At 42.7% G+C, this 16710-nt stretch overlaps 2 protein-coding genes across 4 annotated transcripts; both read left to right on the forward strand.

The window, feature by feature from the left end:
* Positions 1-7258: 7258 nt before the first annotated feature.
* Positions 7259-10901, forward strand: med31 (mediator complex subunit 31). Its single transcript, XM_012856234.3, has 4 exons — positions 7259-7423; positions 7695-7769; positions 8512-8608; positions 10408-10901. The coding sequence occupies exons 1-4, from the start codon at positions 7414-7416 to the stop codon at positions 10619-10621; spliced, it is 396 nt and encodes a 131-aa protein (XP_012711688.1). The 5' UTR covers positions 7259-7413; the 3' UTR covers positions 10622-10901.
* Positions 10902-11603: 702 nt separating this feature from the next.
* LOC105920614 (flavin-containing monooxygenase FMO GS-OX5) lies at positions 11604-16501 on the forward strand. 3 transcript variants are annotated; one of them, XM_036142649.1, is made up of 10 exons: positions 11629-11739; positions 11926-11976; positions 12572-12811; positions 12882-13020; positions 13089-13231; positions 14089-14141; positions 15270-15394; positions 15499-15606; positions 15678-15887; positions 15952-16501. In XM_036142649.1, the coding sequence occupies exons 3-10, from the start codon at positions 12609-12611 to the stop codon at positions 16261-16263; spliced, it is 1293 nt and encodes a 430-aa protein (XP_035998542.1). In that variant the 5' UTR covers positions 11629-11739; positions 11926-11976; positions 12572-12608; the 3' UTR covers positions 16264-16501. The 3 variants fall into 3 exon arrangements, with proteins under 3 accessions (XP_035998541.1, XP_035998542.1, XP_035998540.1); XM_036142648.1 differs by lacking the exon at positions 11926-11976 and having other exon boundaries at positions 11604-11739; XM_036142647.1 differs by having other exon boundaries at positions 11638-11976.
* Positions 16502-16710: the final 209 nt, after the last annotated feature.

Here is a 16710-nt window from a genome sequence, read left to right on the forward strand (position 1 = left end):
AAATAATACCTGCATTTAACCAGACAGCTTGATATTCATACCTGAGGCTCCAAGAGATTTGCTAGTATTGTTGGAAAGTCCCTTTGGACCCAAAGGAACACATCTGCTGTGTTAAGGTTCAGTTGAACAGTGCTGAAAAATTCTCCAATGACTAATCTCTGCTGAACTTTGGTTAAGCCTGACTGGCTTCAGAGATTAGACGTATATCTGGGTGTCTTCAGCAAAGCAACCACACATTCTGAAGAGAACGGGTCCAAGCACTGAGCCCTGAGGAACCGCCCAGGTCAGAGGTGTGAGGAGCAGTCAGGACGATCAGATGTCATAAAACGTTTGGTTAGATCGGCAGGAGATGAACCGCTGGAGATCCCAGCACCTTTTAGAGCAATCAATGAGAACGATCTGATCAACGAGGTCCAGAGGAGCTACAAATGCCAGAGTAGACTGGATCCTCTCTGGTTCTGGTTCTGTGTTTCATCTTTCTATAAAACGTCTTCTTCTACTGTAACCACTGCTTAGGGCCCCATCCAGAAGGAGCCTCCCATAAATGCTTAGATTTGAACACTTACCATAGACCTAAAAGGTATAGATTTGTTTTATGAGAACGAGAATCCTTTTAGATTAGAGTAGATGGTTTCAGCAGAGATAAATGAAACGATTATTGGTTTAATAACCCTGTTTAATATTTAACGGAATTGGCCAGTAGCTACATATACATATCAGCAAATAATAACCAACTATCAGCCAATTAAACGTGGACCCGCCTCCCTGATTCCACCAAATCTGTTTTAAAACTTCTGCTTAAGCCCCATTCAGCCTTGGGCTGGCCCTGCTTGGCCCCGTGGCGTTGCTGTCAGAACTGGGGGGGCCGATGCTAAATGGAACCTGTGGGCTTCATGATCTGAAGCAGCTCAATAAACTAAGACAGAGAAAAGAACTTTACACTAAGCCAGGTTACTGAAGCTGTTATTTCCTGGTCAAATGATGAGGATGCAGCTGAACAGCAGCTCTGGATGCAGAGCATCATAGCAGGATTCTCTGCTGACTCATCATCATTGCTTCCTTCATTACAACGTCAACATTTAAACTTTATTGGGCTGCTAACCTGGACCTCAGCGTATCCAAGACAAAAACAATCATGCACAGGAAATCTGAGCGCATCACTCACTACCCTCTCTATATGCGGCGAGGACTTGGAGCTTGGCCAAACTTTATTGTCCAAGACAATAAGGTTGTGTACAGTTTATGACAATTTATTGAGATTTCAATTGAAATATAATAACATTACAATATAGAGTGCAGCAGTAATAAGAATGTAACAGTGCAGAAGAAAAACTGTTTTTACAAAAGTGTGCAGAAAAATTTTCAACCATGTTTATAGTGCAAAGATAATGGTGCAATGAAAGGCATTCATTTGAAAAGTTCACAGTTGAGGTTGAGAGAGTGGAGAACTACAGGTTTCATCTCTGCTGACCTCACCTGGCAGCAGGTGGAGAAAACCCAACTACAACTTTATTTCCTCACCTGCTGATCTTCTACAGGCCTGATGGATGTTCTCCTGGTCCAGCGGGTCTCAGGAGAACAGGAAGAACCTGCAGCGGGAGGTGAGCTCATAATAACTCAGGCTGCCCTCATAGAGCAATGGATGGGATTGAGTGGTGCGGTAAAGGAAGGATGCTCAGAGGCTTTACTAGCAGCAGCAGTGGAGGAATGTTGAATCTGTGTTAAATATTTTATGTATAAACTTCCCCACAAGGATCAAATTAATTCAGGGAGATAAAATTAAGATTTTTAGCTTCTTCGCCTGCATCCTCTCACAGGTGGCGTCTACTTCCTGGCTGAAGTTTCTCATTCGAGTTCCGGGGAAGATGGCGAACCGGAAAGGCAGCTTTCTTTAAGCTCGAATGCACTACTCCCGATTTGATAGTTAAGACCTCTGTTTTTGAGCACTCAAAAGGTTACAAAGCTTACCTATACAGTTTATTTATTTCCGGTTTAATTCTCTTTAACAACTCATACATACAACAAAAGATATGAAACGAGAAAAAGCTGATACTACGGCCAAACCAGCGACAGGCTCCAAGACGTGCTCTCCAGTCCCTGACCACGAGTATGCTATGGAGACTTCACTGCCAACAACCAAAAGGAAATCTCCCCCGACGCCTATTAAAACACCGACACCACCCAGCAAGGTAATTGTGTCCCAAAACGAGGAAGTCATCAACCCGATGGTGGAAGCCATTAACAAGTTAACAGACAAGATTGATAACTTCGGCGTGCAGCTACGTGATAACATGATAATGGTTGCTAACATCTCTAAGCTAGCCGAAATGAACGCAGCTGACATAAAAGACTGCAAAACGAAACTATCTGACCTGGAAAAAGAGGTTCCTGCGCTCATCAAAGAAAACGCGGAGATGAAGGAAAGGTTGTTGGAACTAGAACGCTATAAACGCCGCTGGAATTTAAAAATTCAGGGCTTAAAAGAAAAAAATAACGAAGATACCCGCAAAGAAGTCATCGACATCTTAACCAAAATAGCACCGCACTGGGCCTCGTCCATTGGCAAAGCAGTGGACATCGCGCATCGTCTGGGGAAAAAAGAAGATGGAAGACATCGGCAAATACTTATTCAGTTCAGCATGCGACACCACAGAGATGCCTTCTGGAAACTCACTAAAGATTCCAAGACGTGCAAGGAGCTGGGCATCCACTTCAAGCAAGATTTCTGCAAACGGGATCGGGAGGCAAGAGCTGCAGTCTGGCCCAAAATGGAGCGAGCCAGGAACGAGGGAAAAAGTGTCTACTACCGAGGGCATGTCGGCTACATCAGCGGTGTTCGGGTATTCCCTGATTGACTGAAAATCCAGTGGTAGTGTTTAGTAACCACACAGTATATGAAGAGAGCACAAGGTGCTAGATTATGGTTCAAGGAAAGTTGCATTCCTTTATTTCTAAAATTCTTTTGGTTAAATAGGCCAATTCAATAAATAGGGCTATTTAAAAAAGGCAAAGTTAATTATTCAGAGATTTGCTAAATCTTTTTGATAAAAACATGCTAATCATATTTAGTTAGAGGTCAATTATTTTGTTCCGAACTCAGTTTAAGGGAGTTAGTGTTTCATTCGTTCCTTTTCCTAAACACTAGAGGTTCAATTACCTTCTCCATATTTTTTCTGGTGCTTCCCTTTTATGTCTGTGTTTATTTCTAACTTTAACTGTGTGTCTTTAAATGTTAGGGGTTTGAGAGATAGTATCAAAAGGAAATCAATATTTCTCTTCTGTAAAAATGCAAAAGCTAGCTGCATTTTGTTACAAGAAACACATTCTACTGAGGCAGATGAAAACTTCTGGTCTAATCAATGGGGGGAAAAAATAATTTTGTGTCATGGTACTAATAAATCTGCTGGTGTTGCTTTACTATTTAAAAATTTTCAGAATAAACTAGAAACTCATAGGAAAGACACCCAGGGCCACTGGATTATTTGTGTACTCAAAATGGAAACTAGTTTTGTGATTCTCTGTAACGTCTATGGTTACAACAGTGTTGCTCAGAATAAACGCTTATTGACTGAATTAACAAGTCATCTAAAAGAACTAGCTCATAAATATTCCACAAACAATTTTATATTGGGAGGAGATTTTAATATGGTTTATAATGAATGGCTTGATAGATCACCCTCTAAATTCCAATCTCATCAGATAAATGTAGTTTTACAAAACTTTTGCTTAGACCTTAACCTGCTGGATCCTTGGAGAGAAGCAAATCAGCGCGGTCAGTCCTTCTCCTGGTTTAAACCTGATGGCTCAGCTAAGTCCCGTATCGACTTCTGGCTAATTTCAGGAAATCTGATGCAAAATAGTGTTAATGCTGGAATTTCACCTGCACCTTTATCTGATCACTGCCTGATACAACTCAGTATTACAGCTCAACTGAAAAAATCCCATAACAAAGGTTACTGGAAGTTTAACTCAACCCTACTTAACAATGAAAAGTTTAATAACGACATCCTGGAGCATCTCAATTTAATTTGTTGTGATAAAAATTTAAACTCTTACACGGAAAAATGGGAATTTTTTAAATTTAAAGTCCGCCAAATCTCAATCAAATACAGTAAATTAATAGCTACCCAAAACAAGGAGAAGGAATTAGAAATCATTCAACAACTTAGTCACATCTGCTCTAAACCTTTTTTTAATGATGATGACAAAAAGCACAAAAAAATTCTACAGTCTGAGTTAGATAATTTTTATACTAAAAAAGCCAAAGGAGCATATCTAAGGTCCCGAGCTAAGTGGATTGAAGATGGTGAGAAAAGTACTGCATATTTCTGTAGATTAGAAAAAATTAGACAGGAAAGAAATGCGATAAATTGCTTGCAAATTAATGATAAACCATGCACTGACTCAAAATTAATATCCAAAGAAATTTTTACCTTTTATAGCAATTTATATTCCTCCACATACAATAACTCAATGGCAGAAACATTTTATCATTCTGTTCATCATTTAATTCCAAAAATTGATGACAATTTTAAGCAGATTTGTGAGGCAGACATCACCATGGAGGAATTGGATAAAGCTTTGGATGCTTTATCCAAGGACAAAGCTCCGGGCTGCGATGGCTTAACAAGTAACTTTTATAAACATTTTTGGGTTCACATAAGAACCCTTGTATTTGGAATGCTTACAGAGCTATTAGAAAATGGCTGTTTAACCCACACTATGAAACAAGGTGTCATCACGCTCATCCCTAAACCCGGAAAAGATCCAACTCTTCTTGATAATTTAAGACCAATAACACTATTAAATATTGATTACAAGCTTCTGACACACATTTTTGCTAACAGGTTAAAATCAGGCATAACCCAAATTATCTCTGACACTCAATCTGGATTTATAAAAGGACGCTCTATTCATAACAACATTCGCCTTATTTTGGACTTAATTGACTATAACCATTTAATTGAAAATGAAGGCTTTGTTTTATTTTTAGACTTTTATAAAGCCTTTGATATGATAGAACATGAATTTATGTTCAAAGCTTTAGATTTATTTGGGTTTGGTAAAAAATTTATTAATGTAATTAAAACATTTTATAAAGATACAAACAGTTCAGTGTGTCTTCCACATGGTACCTCACAAAGATTTAACATCAACAAAGGTATAAAACAAGGTTGTCCAATCTCTCCTTTGCTGTTTATTGCTGCTGCAGAAATGCTTTCCATATCAATTAAAAATGCTCAATTTGGCAAATTGTCGGTGGGAGGCAAAGAGTTTTCTATTAGTCAGTTAGCTGATGACACAACCATATTCTTAAATAACCTAAATGAAATTCCCAAAATTCTCAAATTGATTGAAACATTCTCAAATGCTTCAGGTCTTAAATTAAATTTAAACAAATGTGAAATCTTGCCTCTTAAAGACTGTCCCATGTCTACTGCTTTTAGTATTCCTGTTAAATCCAACGTTAAATATCTGGGTGTGCATATAAATAAAAATAAATCTGATTTAGAAAATCTGAATATTTGGGACAAACTTCAAAAATGCAAAACTCAGCTAAATAAATGGACACACAGAGATTTATCTATTCTGGGAAGAATATTTCTCACCAAAATGGAAAGTATCTCCAGACTAATCTACCCTGCATATACATTAGGAATACCCAATTCAGCAATCAAATCTATCAACAGAATGAATTTTGACTTCATATGGAAACAAAAAACTCACTATATCAGAAAAGGTAATTTAATTAAACAGTTTGAAGACGGAGGCCTGCAAGCTATTGAATTTGACAGTATGAATGGCACTTTAAAAATAAATTGGCTCCGATCTTTTCTGACAAATCAAAATAAATTATGGTTCCATATTCCAAGCAAAATATTTTCAAATCTGGGCGGAATTAGTTTCCTTCTTAGATGTGACTTTGACGTTAAAAAACTGCCTGTTAAACTTTCCTTCTTTCACCAGCAAGTTTTATTATACTGGAGATTAATTTATAAGCATAACTATAGCCCACACAATACTCCCTTATGGAATTGCCGTTACATAAAAATGAATAATAAATCAATCTTTGCCCATAATTGGCTAGAACAAGGTGTTTGGTCTGTGATGCATTTATTAAATAATGGAGGGATTATGTCTTTTGAAGACTTCTGTGCAAAATATAACCTGCAAATAAATAAAAGTAAATTTGAAAAAATTATTAAAGCTATTCCGCCAAATATTTTATGCACAGCTAAATGCTTTTATGAGAACCCTAATTACAGAATCCCTGTGCTACCTGGACTTCTGATTAATGGGCACAGTATCACAGATAATAAACTGAAAAATTCAAAAATTAGGGAATGCTTTACTAATATTTTATTTCCTTTTGTATCAAATCCAAATTTTATATCACATTTTTTTTCAAAGGACCAAAAGGTAAATATTAGAACAAATTATTTAAATCTCCCAGTTCCTCCAAAACCCAAGGAAGTCCACTTTAAAATCTTTTCAGGTGTTTACCCCTCTAAGGAATTCCTTAGACTTCGATTTGCTATTGATGATAATACTTGTTTTTTTTGTAACAGTGATATTGAGTCAACTGAACATCTTTTTTATGAATGTGTGTATTGCAAAGCTTTGTGGGATGATGTGCACTACTGGCTTTTCCCTAAAATTCCAAATTTACCTGAATTTTCTATAAAAGACATTGTTTTTGGAACTCTGAGAAAAGAAAAGATATTTGAAAGATTACTAAATGTAATAATTATCATGGGTAAGTTTTTCATTCACAAATGTCGTTTTCTTAAAATCAAACCATCTTTCCCCACTTTTCACAAGGAACTCTGCCATCTCTTCTTATCTCTGAAATTCATGGACAAAAAACAAGATTCAGAACTGTATAACATGGTGAACAATTTGAGACTAATGGAAAACCCCTAATTATTTTTATTTTTATTATTATTTGTATTATTATTTTATTTATTTTTTATTTATTTTTTATTTTTACTGTCTTCGTTTTCTCTGCAAGTACGGAAGCAAGTTGGATCGGCTTCTTCAAGTTTTTCAGATTTGTGTACATCTGATGCCGACGCTGTTTGTCATATACGATGTTAATAAAAAAAAAAAAAAAAAAAAAAAAAAAAAAAAAAAAAAAAAAAAAAAAAAAAAGTTTCTCATTCCTCTTCAGCTTTCAGGTTGCGGGGCTGTTGAATGTCGCCCCCTGGTGGTCAGAGAGAGAACAGCACCAGCCGTAAACTGGCGTGAAACTGACGTGCTGTGGAGCCGCGACAGTTGTATTGATGGACGTTTGATGGCGGCCGACTGTCCCCAACAAAGATTTACTCCGAACATTAGAGTCTCTGTTTTGCTGTTTTTAGGACAGATTGGAGGAATTTAAGTTTTTAATCCGGTCACAGGATCTCTGGTGCCATGGAAACTGGTTAGTGGCTGTTATCTTCCGGCCTGAAAGCAGACTTAGAAACTAAATGTTTGGATCATTGTATGATTATTGGATGTGTTTACTGGTAGAAATGATCTGCCGGAGGTTGATTAACTCTGTGAAGGTTAATAATTCAGTGTTTTCAGCACGCTGGAGGAGTTTAATGTAGATTTAACAGAAATCTGCGTAAAACGGCCGTTTTTTAAACAGAGTCTGGCTCAGGCAGACATGAATGGTGTGTTTACTCTACGTGTTCTGTTCTGTCCTCCAGAGGAGCAGGCCCGGAACCGGTTCCAGTCCGAACTGGAGTTCGTCCAATGTCTGGCCAACCCGAACTACCTGAACTGTGAGTGACTGCCGGGTTCCGTCCAGAACCGGGTTTAGCTGGGGTGGATCCTTCAGGTTAACCACGTGAACAGGACTGGATCAGAACCAGAATCACAGCAGCTGAACTTTTAAATGATGCGACAGCGTTCAGATGTTCACAGAAACATTCAGGCATCTCTCATCATCCGGCTGGTTCTGTGAGGTCCACCAGGACGGGTTCTGAAGGTCCAGGTTTAACTGGACTCTCCCTGAGAACCGATAGAGGTTCCCAGAGGGATTATTCTTCACCTCCAAGTCCTGGTTCTGAGTGTCCAGCAGAACCAGGACCGCGGTCCAGCGGGTCGCTCCCACAGTTTTTAGTGTGAAGATGGATCGCCTGATATCTGCAGCTTGTTATGATCCGATTTCAGTTAGAACCATGTACCGGGCCGGTTCAGAACCACAGATAGAACTATCTGGATCTCATCAGCCGGACCTACAGTAACCCTTAAAAAGCCTTTAATTATGCTGACTTGGTCCTGACCCGGTTCTGATCTGGCTCTGATCCGGTTCTGATCTGGTTCTGATCTGGTCCTGACCCGGTCCTGATCTGGTTCTGATCCGGTTCTGATCCAGTGCTGTTCAGGAGGTTCTTTTGATCCTATCAGCTGTGACGTATGAAGCCCAGAGTCAGAACCGGAGAGTTAACAGAGGTGCATCAGAACCACGGGTTCTGTAGAACCCTCGGTTCTGCTGAATCGGGTCGTGTGTCTGTGTTGCAGTCTTGGCTCAGAGAGGATACCTGAGAGACAGACCCTTCATCAACTACCTGAAGTACCTGCTCTACTGGAAGGAACCCGAATACGCCAAGTTCCTCAAGTAAGACGACCAAGCAGAACTTCCTCACCAGGTTCTGGTCCACAGGTCCGGTTTCCATCCGCTCATGGATCTCATTTGGTCGTTTAGTGATTCATAGGAACCGTTGTGGTTCCAGGTGGAACCGCGGTAGAACTGAGAGGAATGTTCTCTGACCCACTTTTATTTGTTCTGCTGGTAAGTTGTAAAGCGTAATGGGGAACAAACTAAAACCATAGAAGAAGAGATGAGAATAGCGTAGCTGTTAGCGGAGGAACAGCGTGGCAGATAATCACGATGTTCTGCTGCTGATTGGTTCTGGCTGCACCGGGTCACCTGTCTGCCACCTGTAGGCACCGCCCAGGAAGTGATGTCATCAACAGACAGCTGCTGGTCTGCATGTTCTAAACTAGTTCAGACTTCCATGTTTTAGTTCTGACCCATTAAATGAATAATTAGTGTTTTTATGATATAATAATACAAATATTAATACTAATAATAATATATTATTATTATAGTATGTTCTAAACTAGTTCAGATTTCCATGTTTTAGTTCTTTGACCCATTAAATGAATAATTAGTGTTTTTATGATATAATACTACAAATATTAATAATAATAATAATATATTATTATTATTATATTATGTTCTAAACTAGTTCAGATTTCTATGTTTTAGTTCTTTGACCCATTAAATGAATATTAGTGTTTTTATGATATAATACTACAAATATTAATAATAATAATAATATATTATTATTATATTATGTTCTAAACTAGTTCAGACTTCCATGTTTTAGTTCTTTGACCCATTAAATGAATAATTAGTGTTTTTATGATATAATAATACAAATATTAATAATAATAATAATAATATATTATTATTATAGTATGTTCTAAACTAGTTCAGATTTCCATGTTTTAGTTCTTTGACCCATTAAATGAATAATTAGTGTTTTTATGATATAATAATACAAATATTAATAATAATAATAATAATATATTATTATTATAGTATGTTCTAAACTAGTTCAGATTTCCATGTTTTAGTTCTTTGACCCATTAAATGAATATTAGTGTTTTTATGATATAATACTACAAATATTAATAATAATAATAATATATTATTATTATATTATGTTCTAAACTAGTTCAGACTTCCATGTTTTAGTTCTTTGACCCATTAAATGAATAATTAGTGTTTTTATGATATAATAATACAAATATTAATAATAATAATAATAATAATATATTATTATTATAGTATGTTCTAAACTAGTTCAGATTTCCATGTTTTAGTTCTTTGACCCATTAAATGAATAATTAGTGTTTTAAAGGCGCCTCATTAATCGTCCTTATTGCTCTTTTAGGCTCCAACAGTTCTGGTTTCCCCGGTTATCCACAAATGTTCTGATGGAGGCAGTTTGGGTCACATGGTTGACACTTGGACCCAGTTGGGTTTTGCAACAGACTCCCATCAGAACCGGGTTTGGACCGGCTAAATCAGGCTGATGTTAAACTGACAAAGCTCTGAGCTGGAGCCTGTCTGGGATTATGGACTAGGATTAAAGCAGCCGCTGTAGATGGACGGTACCGGTTCTGCCCAGCGGAGCGGAGCGATGTCATACAGAATGATGGCAGAAGCTTGTTGATGGAAGCAGGAAGTGTTCACGGTGCCAGTAGGGAGACTTTCCCCCTGGATCCAGAACGGTTCCCATGAATCCTTAGCAGGTTAAAATGAACGCTGGCATAAAGAAATGTTCTGGTCCGGACCTGCTGTCACCTAAAGTTCTGTTCTCCAGCGGTTCTCCTGCCTCCCTGCAGGTATCCTCACTGCCTCCACATGCTGGAGCTGCTGCAGTACGAGCACTTCAGGAAGGAGCTGGTCAACGCTCAGTGCGCCAAGTTCATCGACGAGCAGCAGCTGCTGCACTGGCAGCACTACTCCAGGAAACGCACGCGGCTGCAGCAGGCGCTGGCCGAGCAGCAGCAGCCGCCGCAGCAGCCGCCGCCGCACGGCAACGCCGCCGCCAAGTGACGCCGCCGCCATTCCTGCTGGGAACCGAGTCCCAGGCTGGAGCGACACGGGTCAGCGGACACGGACCGGGTCGGCGCCGTCCGTGGACTTCATGGAGACGAAGCTGCAGCTCATGTGGGGTTCAGGAGTGAAGGAGGCGTCAGAAAGCTGCTGACGTCATTTCTCAGTGTTTCTTCTGATTTTCTGACCTTAAATTCACGTTTTACACCATCAACAAGTTTGTATTTATTTCCTGTTTCTGCTGCTTTCTTCTGGTTTTGTAATAAAACGTTTGGATTTAGTTTGTGTCCTGGAAGTTTTTAGATCAAGTATTTCCAGCAGCTCCACTGTAATTGTGAGGAAACTTCAGATTTTTATAAAAAAGAAAAGCTTTTTGGTTGCTTTAGAAAAATAAAAACATAAAACGTCATGCTTTCAAATCATGATTGATACTTTTGACCAAAAAATACGTTTCCTCGTGTTTCCTGCATTTTTATGTAGGGTGTGTAAAATATATTGATTGTATGTTCAGAAAAATACTGATATTTGTATCGAAAATTATACATTTGGAGTTATAAGGCTTCCGTTATCAACGCCTTTCTGGTCTGAACATGTCAAGATCTGTAAAGCTGCAGTAATTTACTGATTTAGAGGCTTACACCTCAGTGGGTTCACAAAATCATGATATTACTGAAAATATGCAATAAAAATAAGTCTAACAGTGATCATTTAAAACCCTTAAATCTGGAATTAAATCGGTTTTGAAAAGTTTGGTAATTTTAAATAGTTTTTAATTTCAGGTTTTAAGTAATAAATGCTGTAATAGTTTAATCCCATAGATTTAATCCCATTCAGGAACATTTGTTGAGTAGAACCTCTGGACCGGTTCTGGTTCTCTTCAGGCTCAGGAGTTAAAGGTAAACTCAGCGGAACCTTCATCAAGTTTAACAGCATTCCCTGTCAATGCGGCCTTTATTGTGGAGGGTCCAGAGCGGAAGTTCCTCCGTTACTACGGAAACGCGGCGGGCCGCCCTGCTGTGAACTTCCGGTGTTGCGGAGGGATCGGCGCCCCGGTGAAACGGTTCCTCCTCCGTGAGCCCCGCGGAGCAGCAGCGGAACAAACCCGGACATTAAACTCGGTAACGGAGGATTTCATCGGTTGTCGCTGGTCAACGTGATGTAAACAGCGGCTGTAGGTGGTGCTGCAGCTGCTCGCTCTGAGCATGCGCAGTTTGTCACGTGTTCTTGACTGTGGCGCACCTGTGGTTGTGTTAGTAAAAGTTCTGGTTCTGTTTCTCTCCTGGTTCGGGCGCTGGTGTGTAAAGCGGACCGGCCTCCCGGAGTCAAAGTCCGAACCGGGTCCAGTCAGAGAGCAGGTCGGGAAATTTACGCTTTTTCCTCTTCGAAACTTTATTGAACTCATTTGTGTTGACAGAAGGCGATCAGCTGATGTCAAAGTGGCGGATGAAGTAAAGCTGTGAAAGAAATGAAGTTTCTAGATGTCAGAATCCCTAAAGATTAATGCGCTGCACCGACAGGAAGCAGGGACTACTTTATCAGCACCGTTCAATCCGGGCCTTGCTTTGGAAACTTTACCTGTAATATTTGTACTCATTAATTAATCCAAAAATTATTATTCTGTATGTTTTATCTTAATAAAACCAAAGAGGACATTTTTTAAAATGAAGTTAAAACTCTTCTGTTGACCTTAAATCAACAGACGTCCTCCTGACCGGCTCAGGTGTGAAAGTCTCCCTGACTCCTCCAGAGTCCAAACGGCTTCGTCTCCTCTGACTGTGACTCTGATCGTTGGTTTCGTTTGTGGAGACTTTAACGTCTGAATATATCTGGACCTGGAAGGGTCGGAGAAGTTTCTGGTGCAGGCCCATGTCCCAGAATGCATCTGTGACGTTTCTGGGTTTATGGCACCGCCCTCTGACCCTCAGTGTGATCACACACCTTTGTGTCCAGGTGAGTCCGGCTCCGCCCTCCGGCCCGGGTCAACAGGATGCTGCAGCGGGTGGCGGTGGTCGGAGCGGGGGCGGCGGGACTCTGCGCTGCCCGCCACATCCTGTCCCGCCCCGACACCTTCACCCCCCCGGTGGTGTTTGAGCTCAGCGGGAACGTGGGCGGCACCTGGTGCTACGAGGAGCAGGTTGGGACGTACCCCGACGGGAGGCCGGTGCTCAGCAGCATGTACAGAGACCTCAGGTAGGCTCACCTGTCTGACGGGGGGGGGGGCAGGACGTCGGGTCGTGACCCAGTTCTGGTGTCCACACAGAACCAACCTGCCCAAGGAGGTGATGATGTTTCCTGACTTCCCCTTCGACCCCCAGCTGAGCAGCTTCCTGCCCCACCAGGAGGTGCAGCGCTACCTGGAGAGCTACTGCCAGCGCTTCCAGGTCCGGCCGCACATCCAGGTGAGTCGCCCCGCCCATCCCTGCTCCGTTTACCCAGAACCGCTGCCTCATGGTTCCCCCCCCATCAGTTCAACACTGCGGTGGAAAGCGTCACGCCGGTCTCCACGACAACAGATGGCGAGGACAGAAAGGTCACATGGGAAGTGACATCATCAGACTCATCGGGTCATCGGAAAACGGAGACATTCGACGCCGTTTTTGTCTGCTCAGGGTGAGCTCGTGTTTTACAGCCGGTGGCCACCAGGGGCGCTACGCCTGAACATTACAGGTCTAGTGCCCCTAGTGGCCAGAATGTGAACTTTAACGACGTTAGAATAAATCTGTAGTTAGTCAAACCAAGTAAGGATGTCTGATGGGAACGTGTCAAACGTTCCGTTACAAGGTTCCCATCATGGACGGGTCTGGTCCAAACTGGACAATATTACACTCAATAATTGAAATTAGTTGGAACGTCAAAGCATTTTTTTCAGCGACTCCCCTAAATTCTGGTTCCGCCAGACGGTCCCAGAATGGTAACGCATGTCTTGGTTTTAACCGTTAAAATAAAAAAGCGTAGCCTTTTTTATTCTTGGAATTTAATTTTAAAATCAAAAAAAAAAACCTGCTTGCTTTTTATTTTTTCTTATTTAACTTTGAAGCGGCCAAAACCAGAGAATGACCCAGAAACAGATTCTTTAAGCTCTTACAGATGAATGTCGCGCTGGTACTAAGGCCAGTTATGCATCCTCAGCACCGTCTAATGTCAGCGTTAAATATGCTAATATGCTAAATTCAGCTCATTTGCTTAGTAAATACCCACCTAGCTAATAATCTGTCATTTAGGACGTCTGACCAAAGTTTTTTGATTCAGTTTTTTTAAAAACTGCATAAATTTATAATTTATATGCAGCTTCTATAACAACCTTCTGTCTCATTACAGCAGATCAGTGATAATTTTACACCGTTTTTATTTAATTTTATTTATTATCATAAGATTACAGAGAAAAAAATCCTCAACAGGTGTAAACATGTCCGGGTTAAACTTTAAACTAAATCCACGGGTCACAGGTTGAACTCTTGTCTCTGCAGGCATTACTCGGACCCTCACGTCCCAGACATCCCGGGGATCCAGAACTTTAAAGGTAGCGTGTTCCTCTGACGGTACCGGTAGCAGCAGCATTAGCATTAGCAGCAGCAGCAGCAGCAGCATTAGCAGCAGCATTAGCAGCAGCAGTAGCATTAGCAGCAGCATTAGCAGCAGCAGCAGCATTAGCAGCAGCATTAGCAGCAGCAGTAGCATTAGCAGCAGCAGCAGTAGCATTAGCAGCAGCATTAGCAGCAGCAGCAGCAGTAGCATTAGCAGCAGCATTAGCAGCATTAGCAGCAGCAGCAGCATTAGCAGCAGCAGTAGCATTAGCAGCAGCAGTAGCATTAGCAGCAGCATTAGCAGCAGCAGCAGCATTAGCAGCAGCAGTAGCATTAGCAGCAGCAGCAGCATTAGCAGCAGCATTAGCAGCAGCAGTAGCATTAGCAGTAGCATTAGCAGCAGCAGCAGCATTAGCAGCAGCAGTAGCATTAGCAGCAGCATTAGCAGCAGCATTAGCAGCAGCAGTAGCATTAGCAGCAGCATTAGCAGCAGCAGCATTAGCAGCAGCAGTAGCATTAGCAGCAGCATTAGCAGCAGCAGCAGCAGTAGCATTAGCAGCAGCAGCAGCATTAGCAGCAGCAGTAGCATTAGCAGCAGCAGCAGAACAGCAGCAGCAGCAGCATTAGCAGCAGCAGCAGTAGCATTAGCAGCAGCAGAACAGCAGCAGCATTAGCAGCAGCAGAACAGCAGCATTAGCAGCATTAGCAGCAGCAGCATTAGCAGCAGCAGTAGCATTAGCAGCAGCATTAGCAGCAGCAGCAGTAGCATTAGCAGCAGCAGCAGAACAGCAGCAGCAGCAGAACAGCAGCATTAGCAGCATTAGCAGCAGCAGCAGCATTAGCAGCAGCAGTAGCATTAGCAGCAGCATTAGCAGCAGCAGAACAGCAGCAGCAGCAGTAGCATTAGCAGCAGCAGCAGTAGCATTAGCAGCAGCAGCAGAACAGCAGCAGCAGCAGCATTAGCAGCAGCAGCAGTAGCATTAGCAGCAGCAGTAGCATTAGCAGCAGCAGCATTAGCAGCAGCAGCATTAGCAGCAGCAGCAGCATTAGCATTAGCAGCAGCAGCATTAGCAGCAGCATTAGCAGCAGCATTAGCAGCAGAGTAAAGCAAAGTGTTCCTGCAGGTCAGCTTCTCCACAGCCACTCGTACCGCAGCGCCGAGCCTTTCTCCGGCCTCACCGTGCTGGTTCTGGGAGCTAAGGCGTCCGGACTGGACATCTCCATGGAGCTGGTCAAAGCTGGAGCCAAGGTACCGTCACCAGAGCGCTCAGAGGGAACACGTTCTGCAGAACTGAGCCGGGCCTTTTCCTGGGTCCAGATCAGGCGGAACCAGTGAGAGAGTTGTCTGTGCAGGTGACGCTGAGCCACCGCTACCCTCCGCTGACCGTTCCTCTTCCTCTGGGGATCCAGCAGTCCAGCTCTGTGGAGGCGGTGGAGGACGACGGCACCATCCGCCTCCAGGTGAGAAACCCGGTTCTGCTCCGGCAGCGCCGTGGCAACGCTGCCTCTGATTGGCTGACCTGTCCCCTCAGGACGGCTCAGCGTGTCGGGCCGACGTTCTGATGTTCTGCACCGGCTACAACTTCAGCTACCCCTTCCTGGACCCGGCTCAGCTGGGTCTGGAGGTCCAGGACCACCTGGTGTCTCCTCTGTACCGGTACATGCTGCCTCCTGCCTTCCCCTCGCTCTTCTTCATCGGCATCTGCAAGATCATCTGCCCCTTCCCCAACTTCAACTGCCAGGTGAGCCGGACCGGACCGGGTCGGGTCCAGGAGCCGCTGCCGCTCACCGCTCTCTCCTCCTCAGGTCCAGTTCGCTCTGGCGGTGCTGGACGGGTCCGTGCGCCTCCCTCCTCAGGAGCAGATGGAGGAGGAGGTGTGGAGGGAGCAGCGGCTGAAGCTGGAGCGGGGCGTCCAGCGGCACCACCTGCTGAAGATGGACCAGGACCAGTGGGACTACTGCGACGCGCTGGCCGGTTCTGCCGGGTTCCCGCCGCTCCTGCCGGTGGTCCGCAGTCTGTACGAGGAGGTGTGGCGGCAGAGGCAGCTCCACCCCGAAAACTACAGGAAGCTCAACTACCGGCTGGTGAGCGCCACCTGCTGGGAGCTGCTCACCTGACCGCCAGAACCAGGAAGTGGTTCCTCCAGCGTGTTCTGCAGAGAACGTCACGTTCTAAACCGCCTCAATCAGTGCAGGAATTCTACCTAGAGTCAGGTTTTCCACAAAGTGTAATTATCATGATTGTTAATTTAGTCTGAATGATGTCATTATCAGTAAATTAAAGAATTTCCTTTAATCTGCTCCAGAAACCTCAAGAGTTCAGCTTTGATCACTTTATAAATTTCTGTGAAGACTTGTTTGTTGCTTTATTTAAAAATCTGGCTCGATGGATGATGGATGGATGGATGATGGATGGAAGGATGGATGATGGATGGATGAGGCAGAGCCAGGGGGAGGAGGGGAGGTCCAGGAGGAGACAACCCGCTCCATGATCTGAAAGCTGAGAGCTGACCTTCAGCTTTATGAACCATAGTTACTTTATTCTGGAATAAAAAGCGCGGCCAT

Source organism: Fundulus heteroclitus, chromosome 11 (assembly GCF_011125445.2).
Source record: "Fundulus heteroclitus isolate FHET01 chromosome 11, MU-UCD_Fhet_4.1, whole genome shotgun sequence".
Lineage (NCBI taxonomy): Eukaryota > Metazoa > Chordata > Actinopteri > Cyprinodontiformes > Fundulidae > Fundulus > Fundulus heteroclitus.

What these genes read in the sequence shown, in the direction of transcription:
- med31 (XM_012856234.3), top strand. An exon ending in CAACCCGAACTACCTGAACT is followed by an intron (nt 7,770 to 8,511) that starts GTGAGTGACTGC and finishes TCTGTGTTGCAG; the next exon opens with TCTTGGCTCAGAGAGGATAC. An exon ending in GAATACGCCAAGTTCCTCAA is followed by an intron (nt 8,609 to 10,407) that starts GTAAGACGACCA and finishes GCCTCCCTGCAG; the next exon opens with GTATCCTCACTGCCTCCACA.
- LOC105920614 (XM_036142648.1), top strand. Translation starts at nt 12,609, where the DNA reads ATGCTGCAGCGGGTGGCGGTGGTCGGAGCGGGGGCGGCGGGACTCTGC. An exon ending in ACGGCACCATCCGCCTCCAG is followed by an intron (nt 15,607 to 15,677) that starts GTGAGAAACCCG and finishes CTGTCCCCTCAG; the next exon opens with GACGGCTCAGCGTGTCGGGC. An exon ending in TCCCCAACTTCAACTGCCAG is followed by an intron (nt 15,888 to 15,951) that starts GTGAGCCGGACC and finishes TCTCCTCCTCAG; the next exon opens with GTCCAGTTCGCTCTGGCGGT.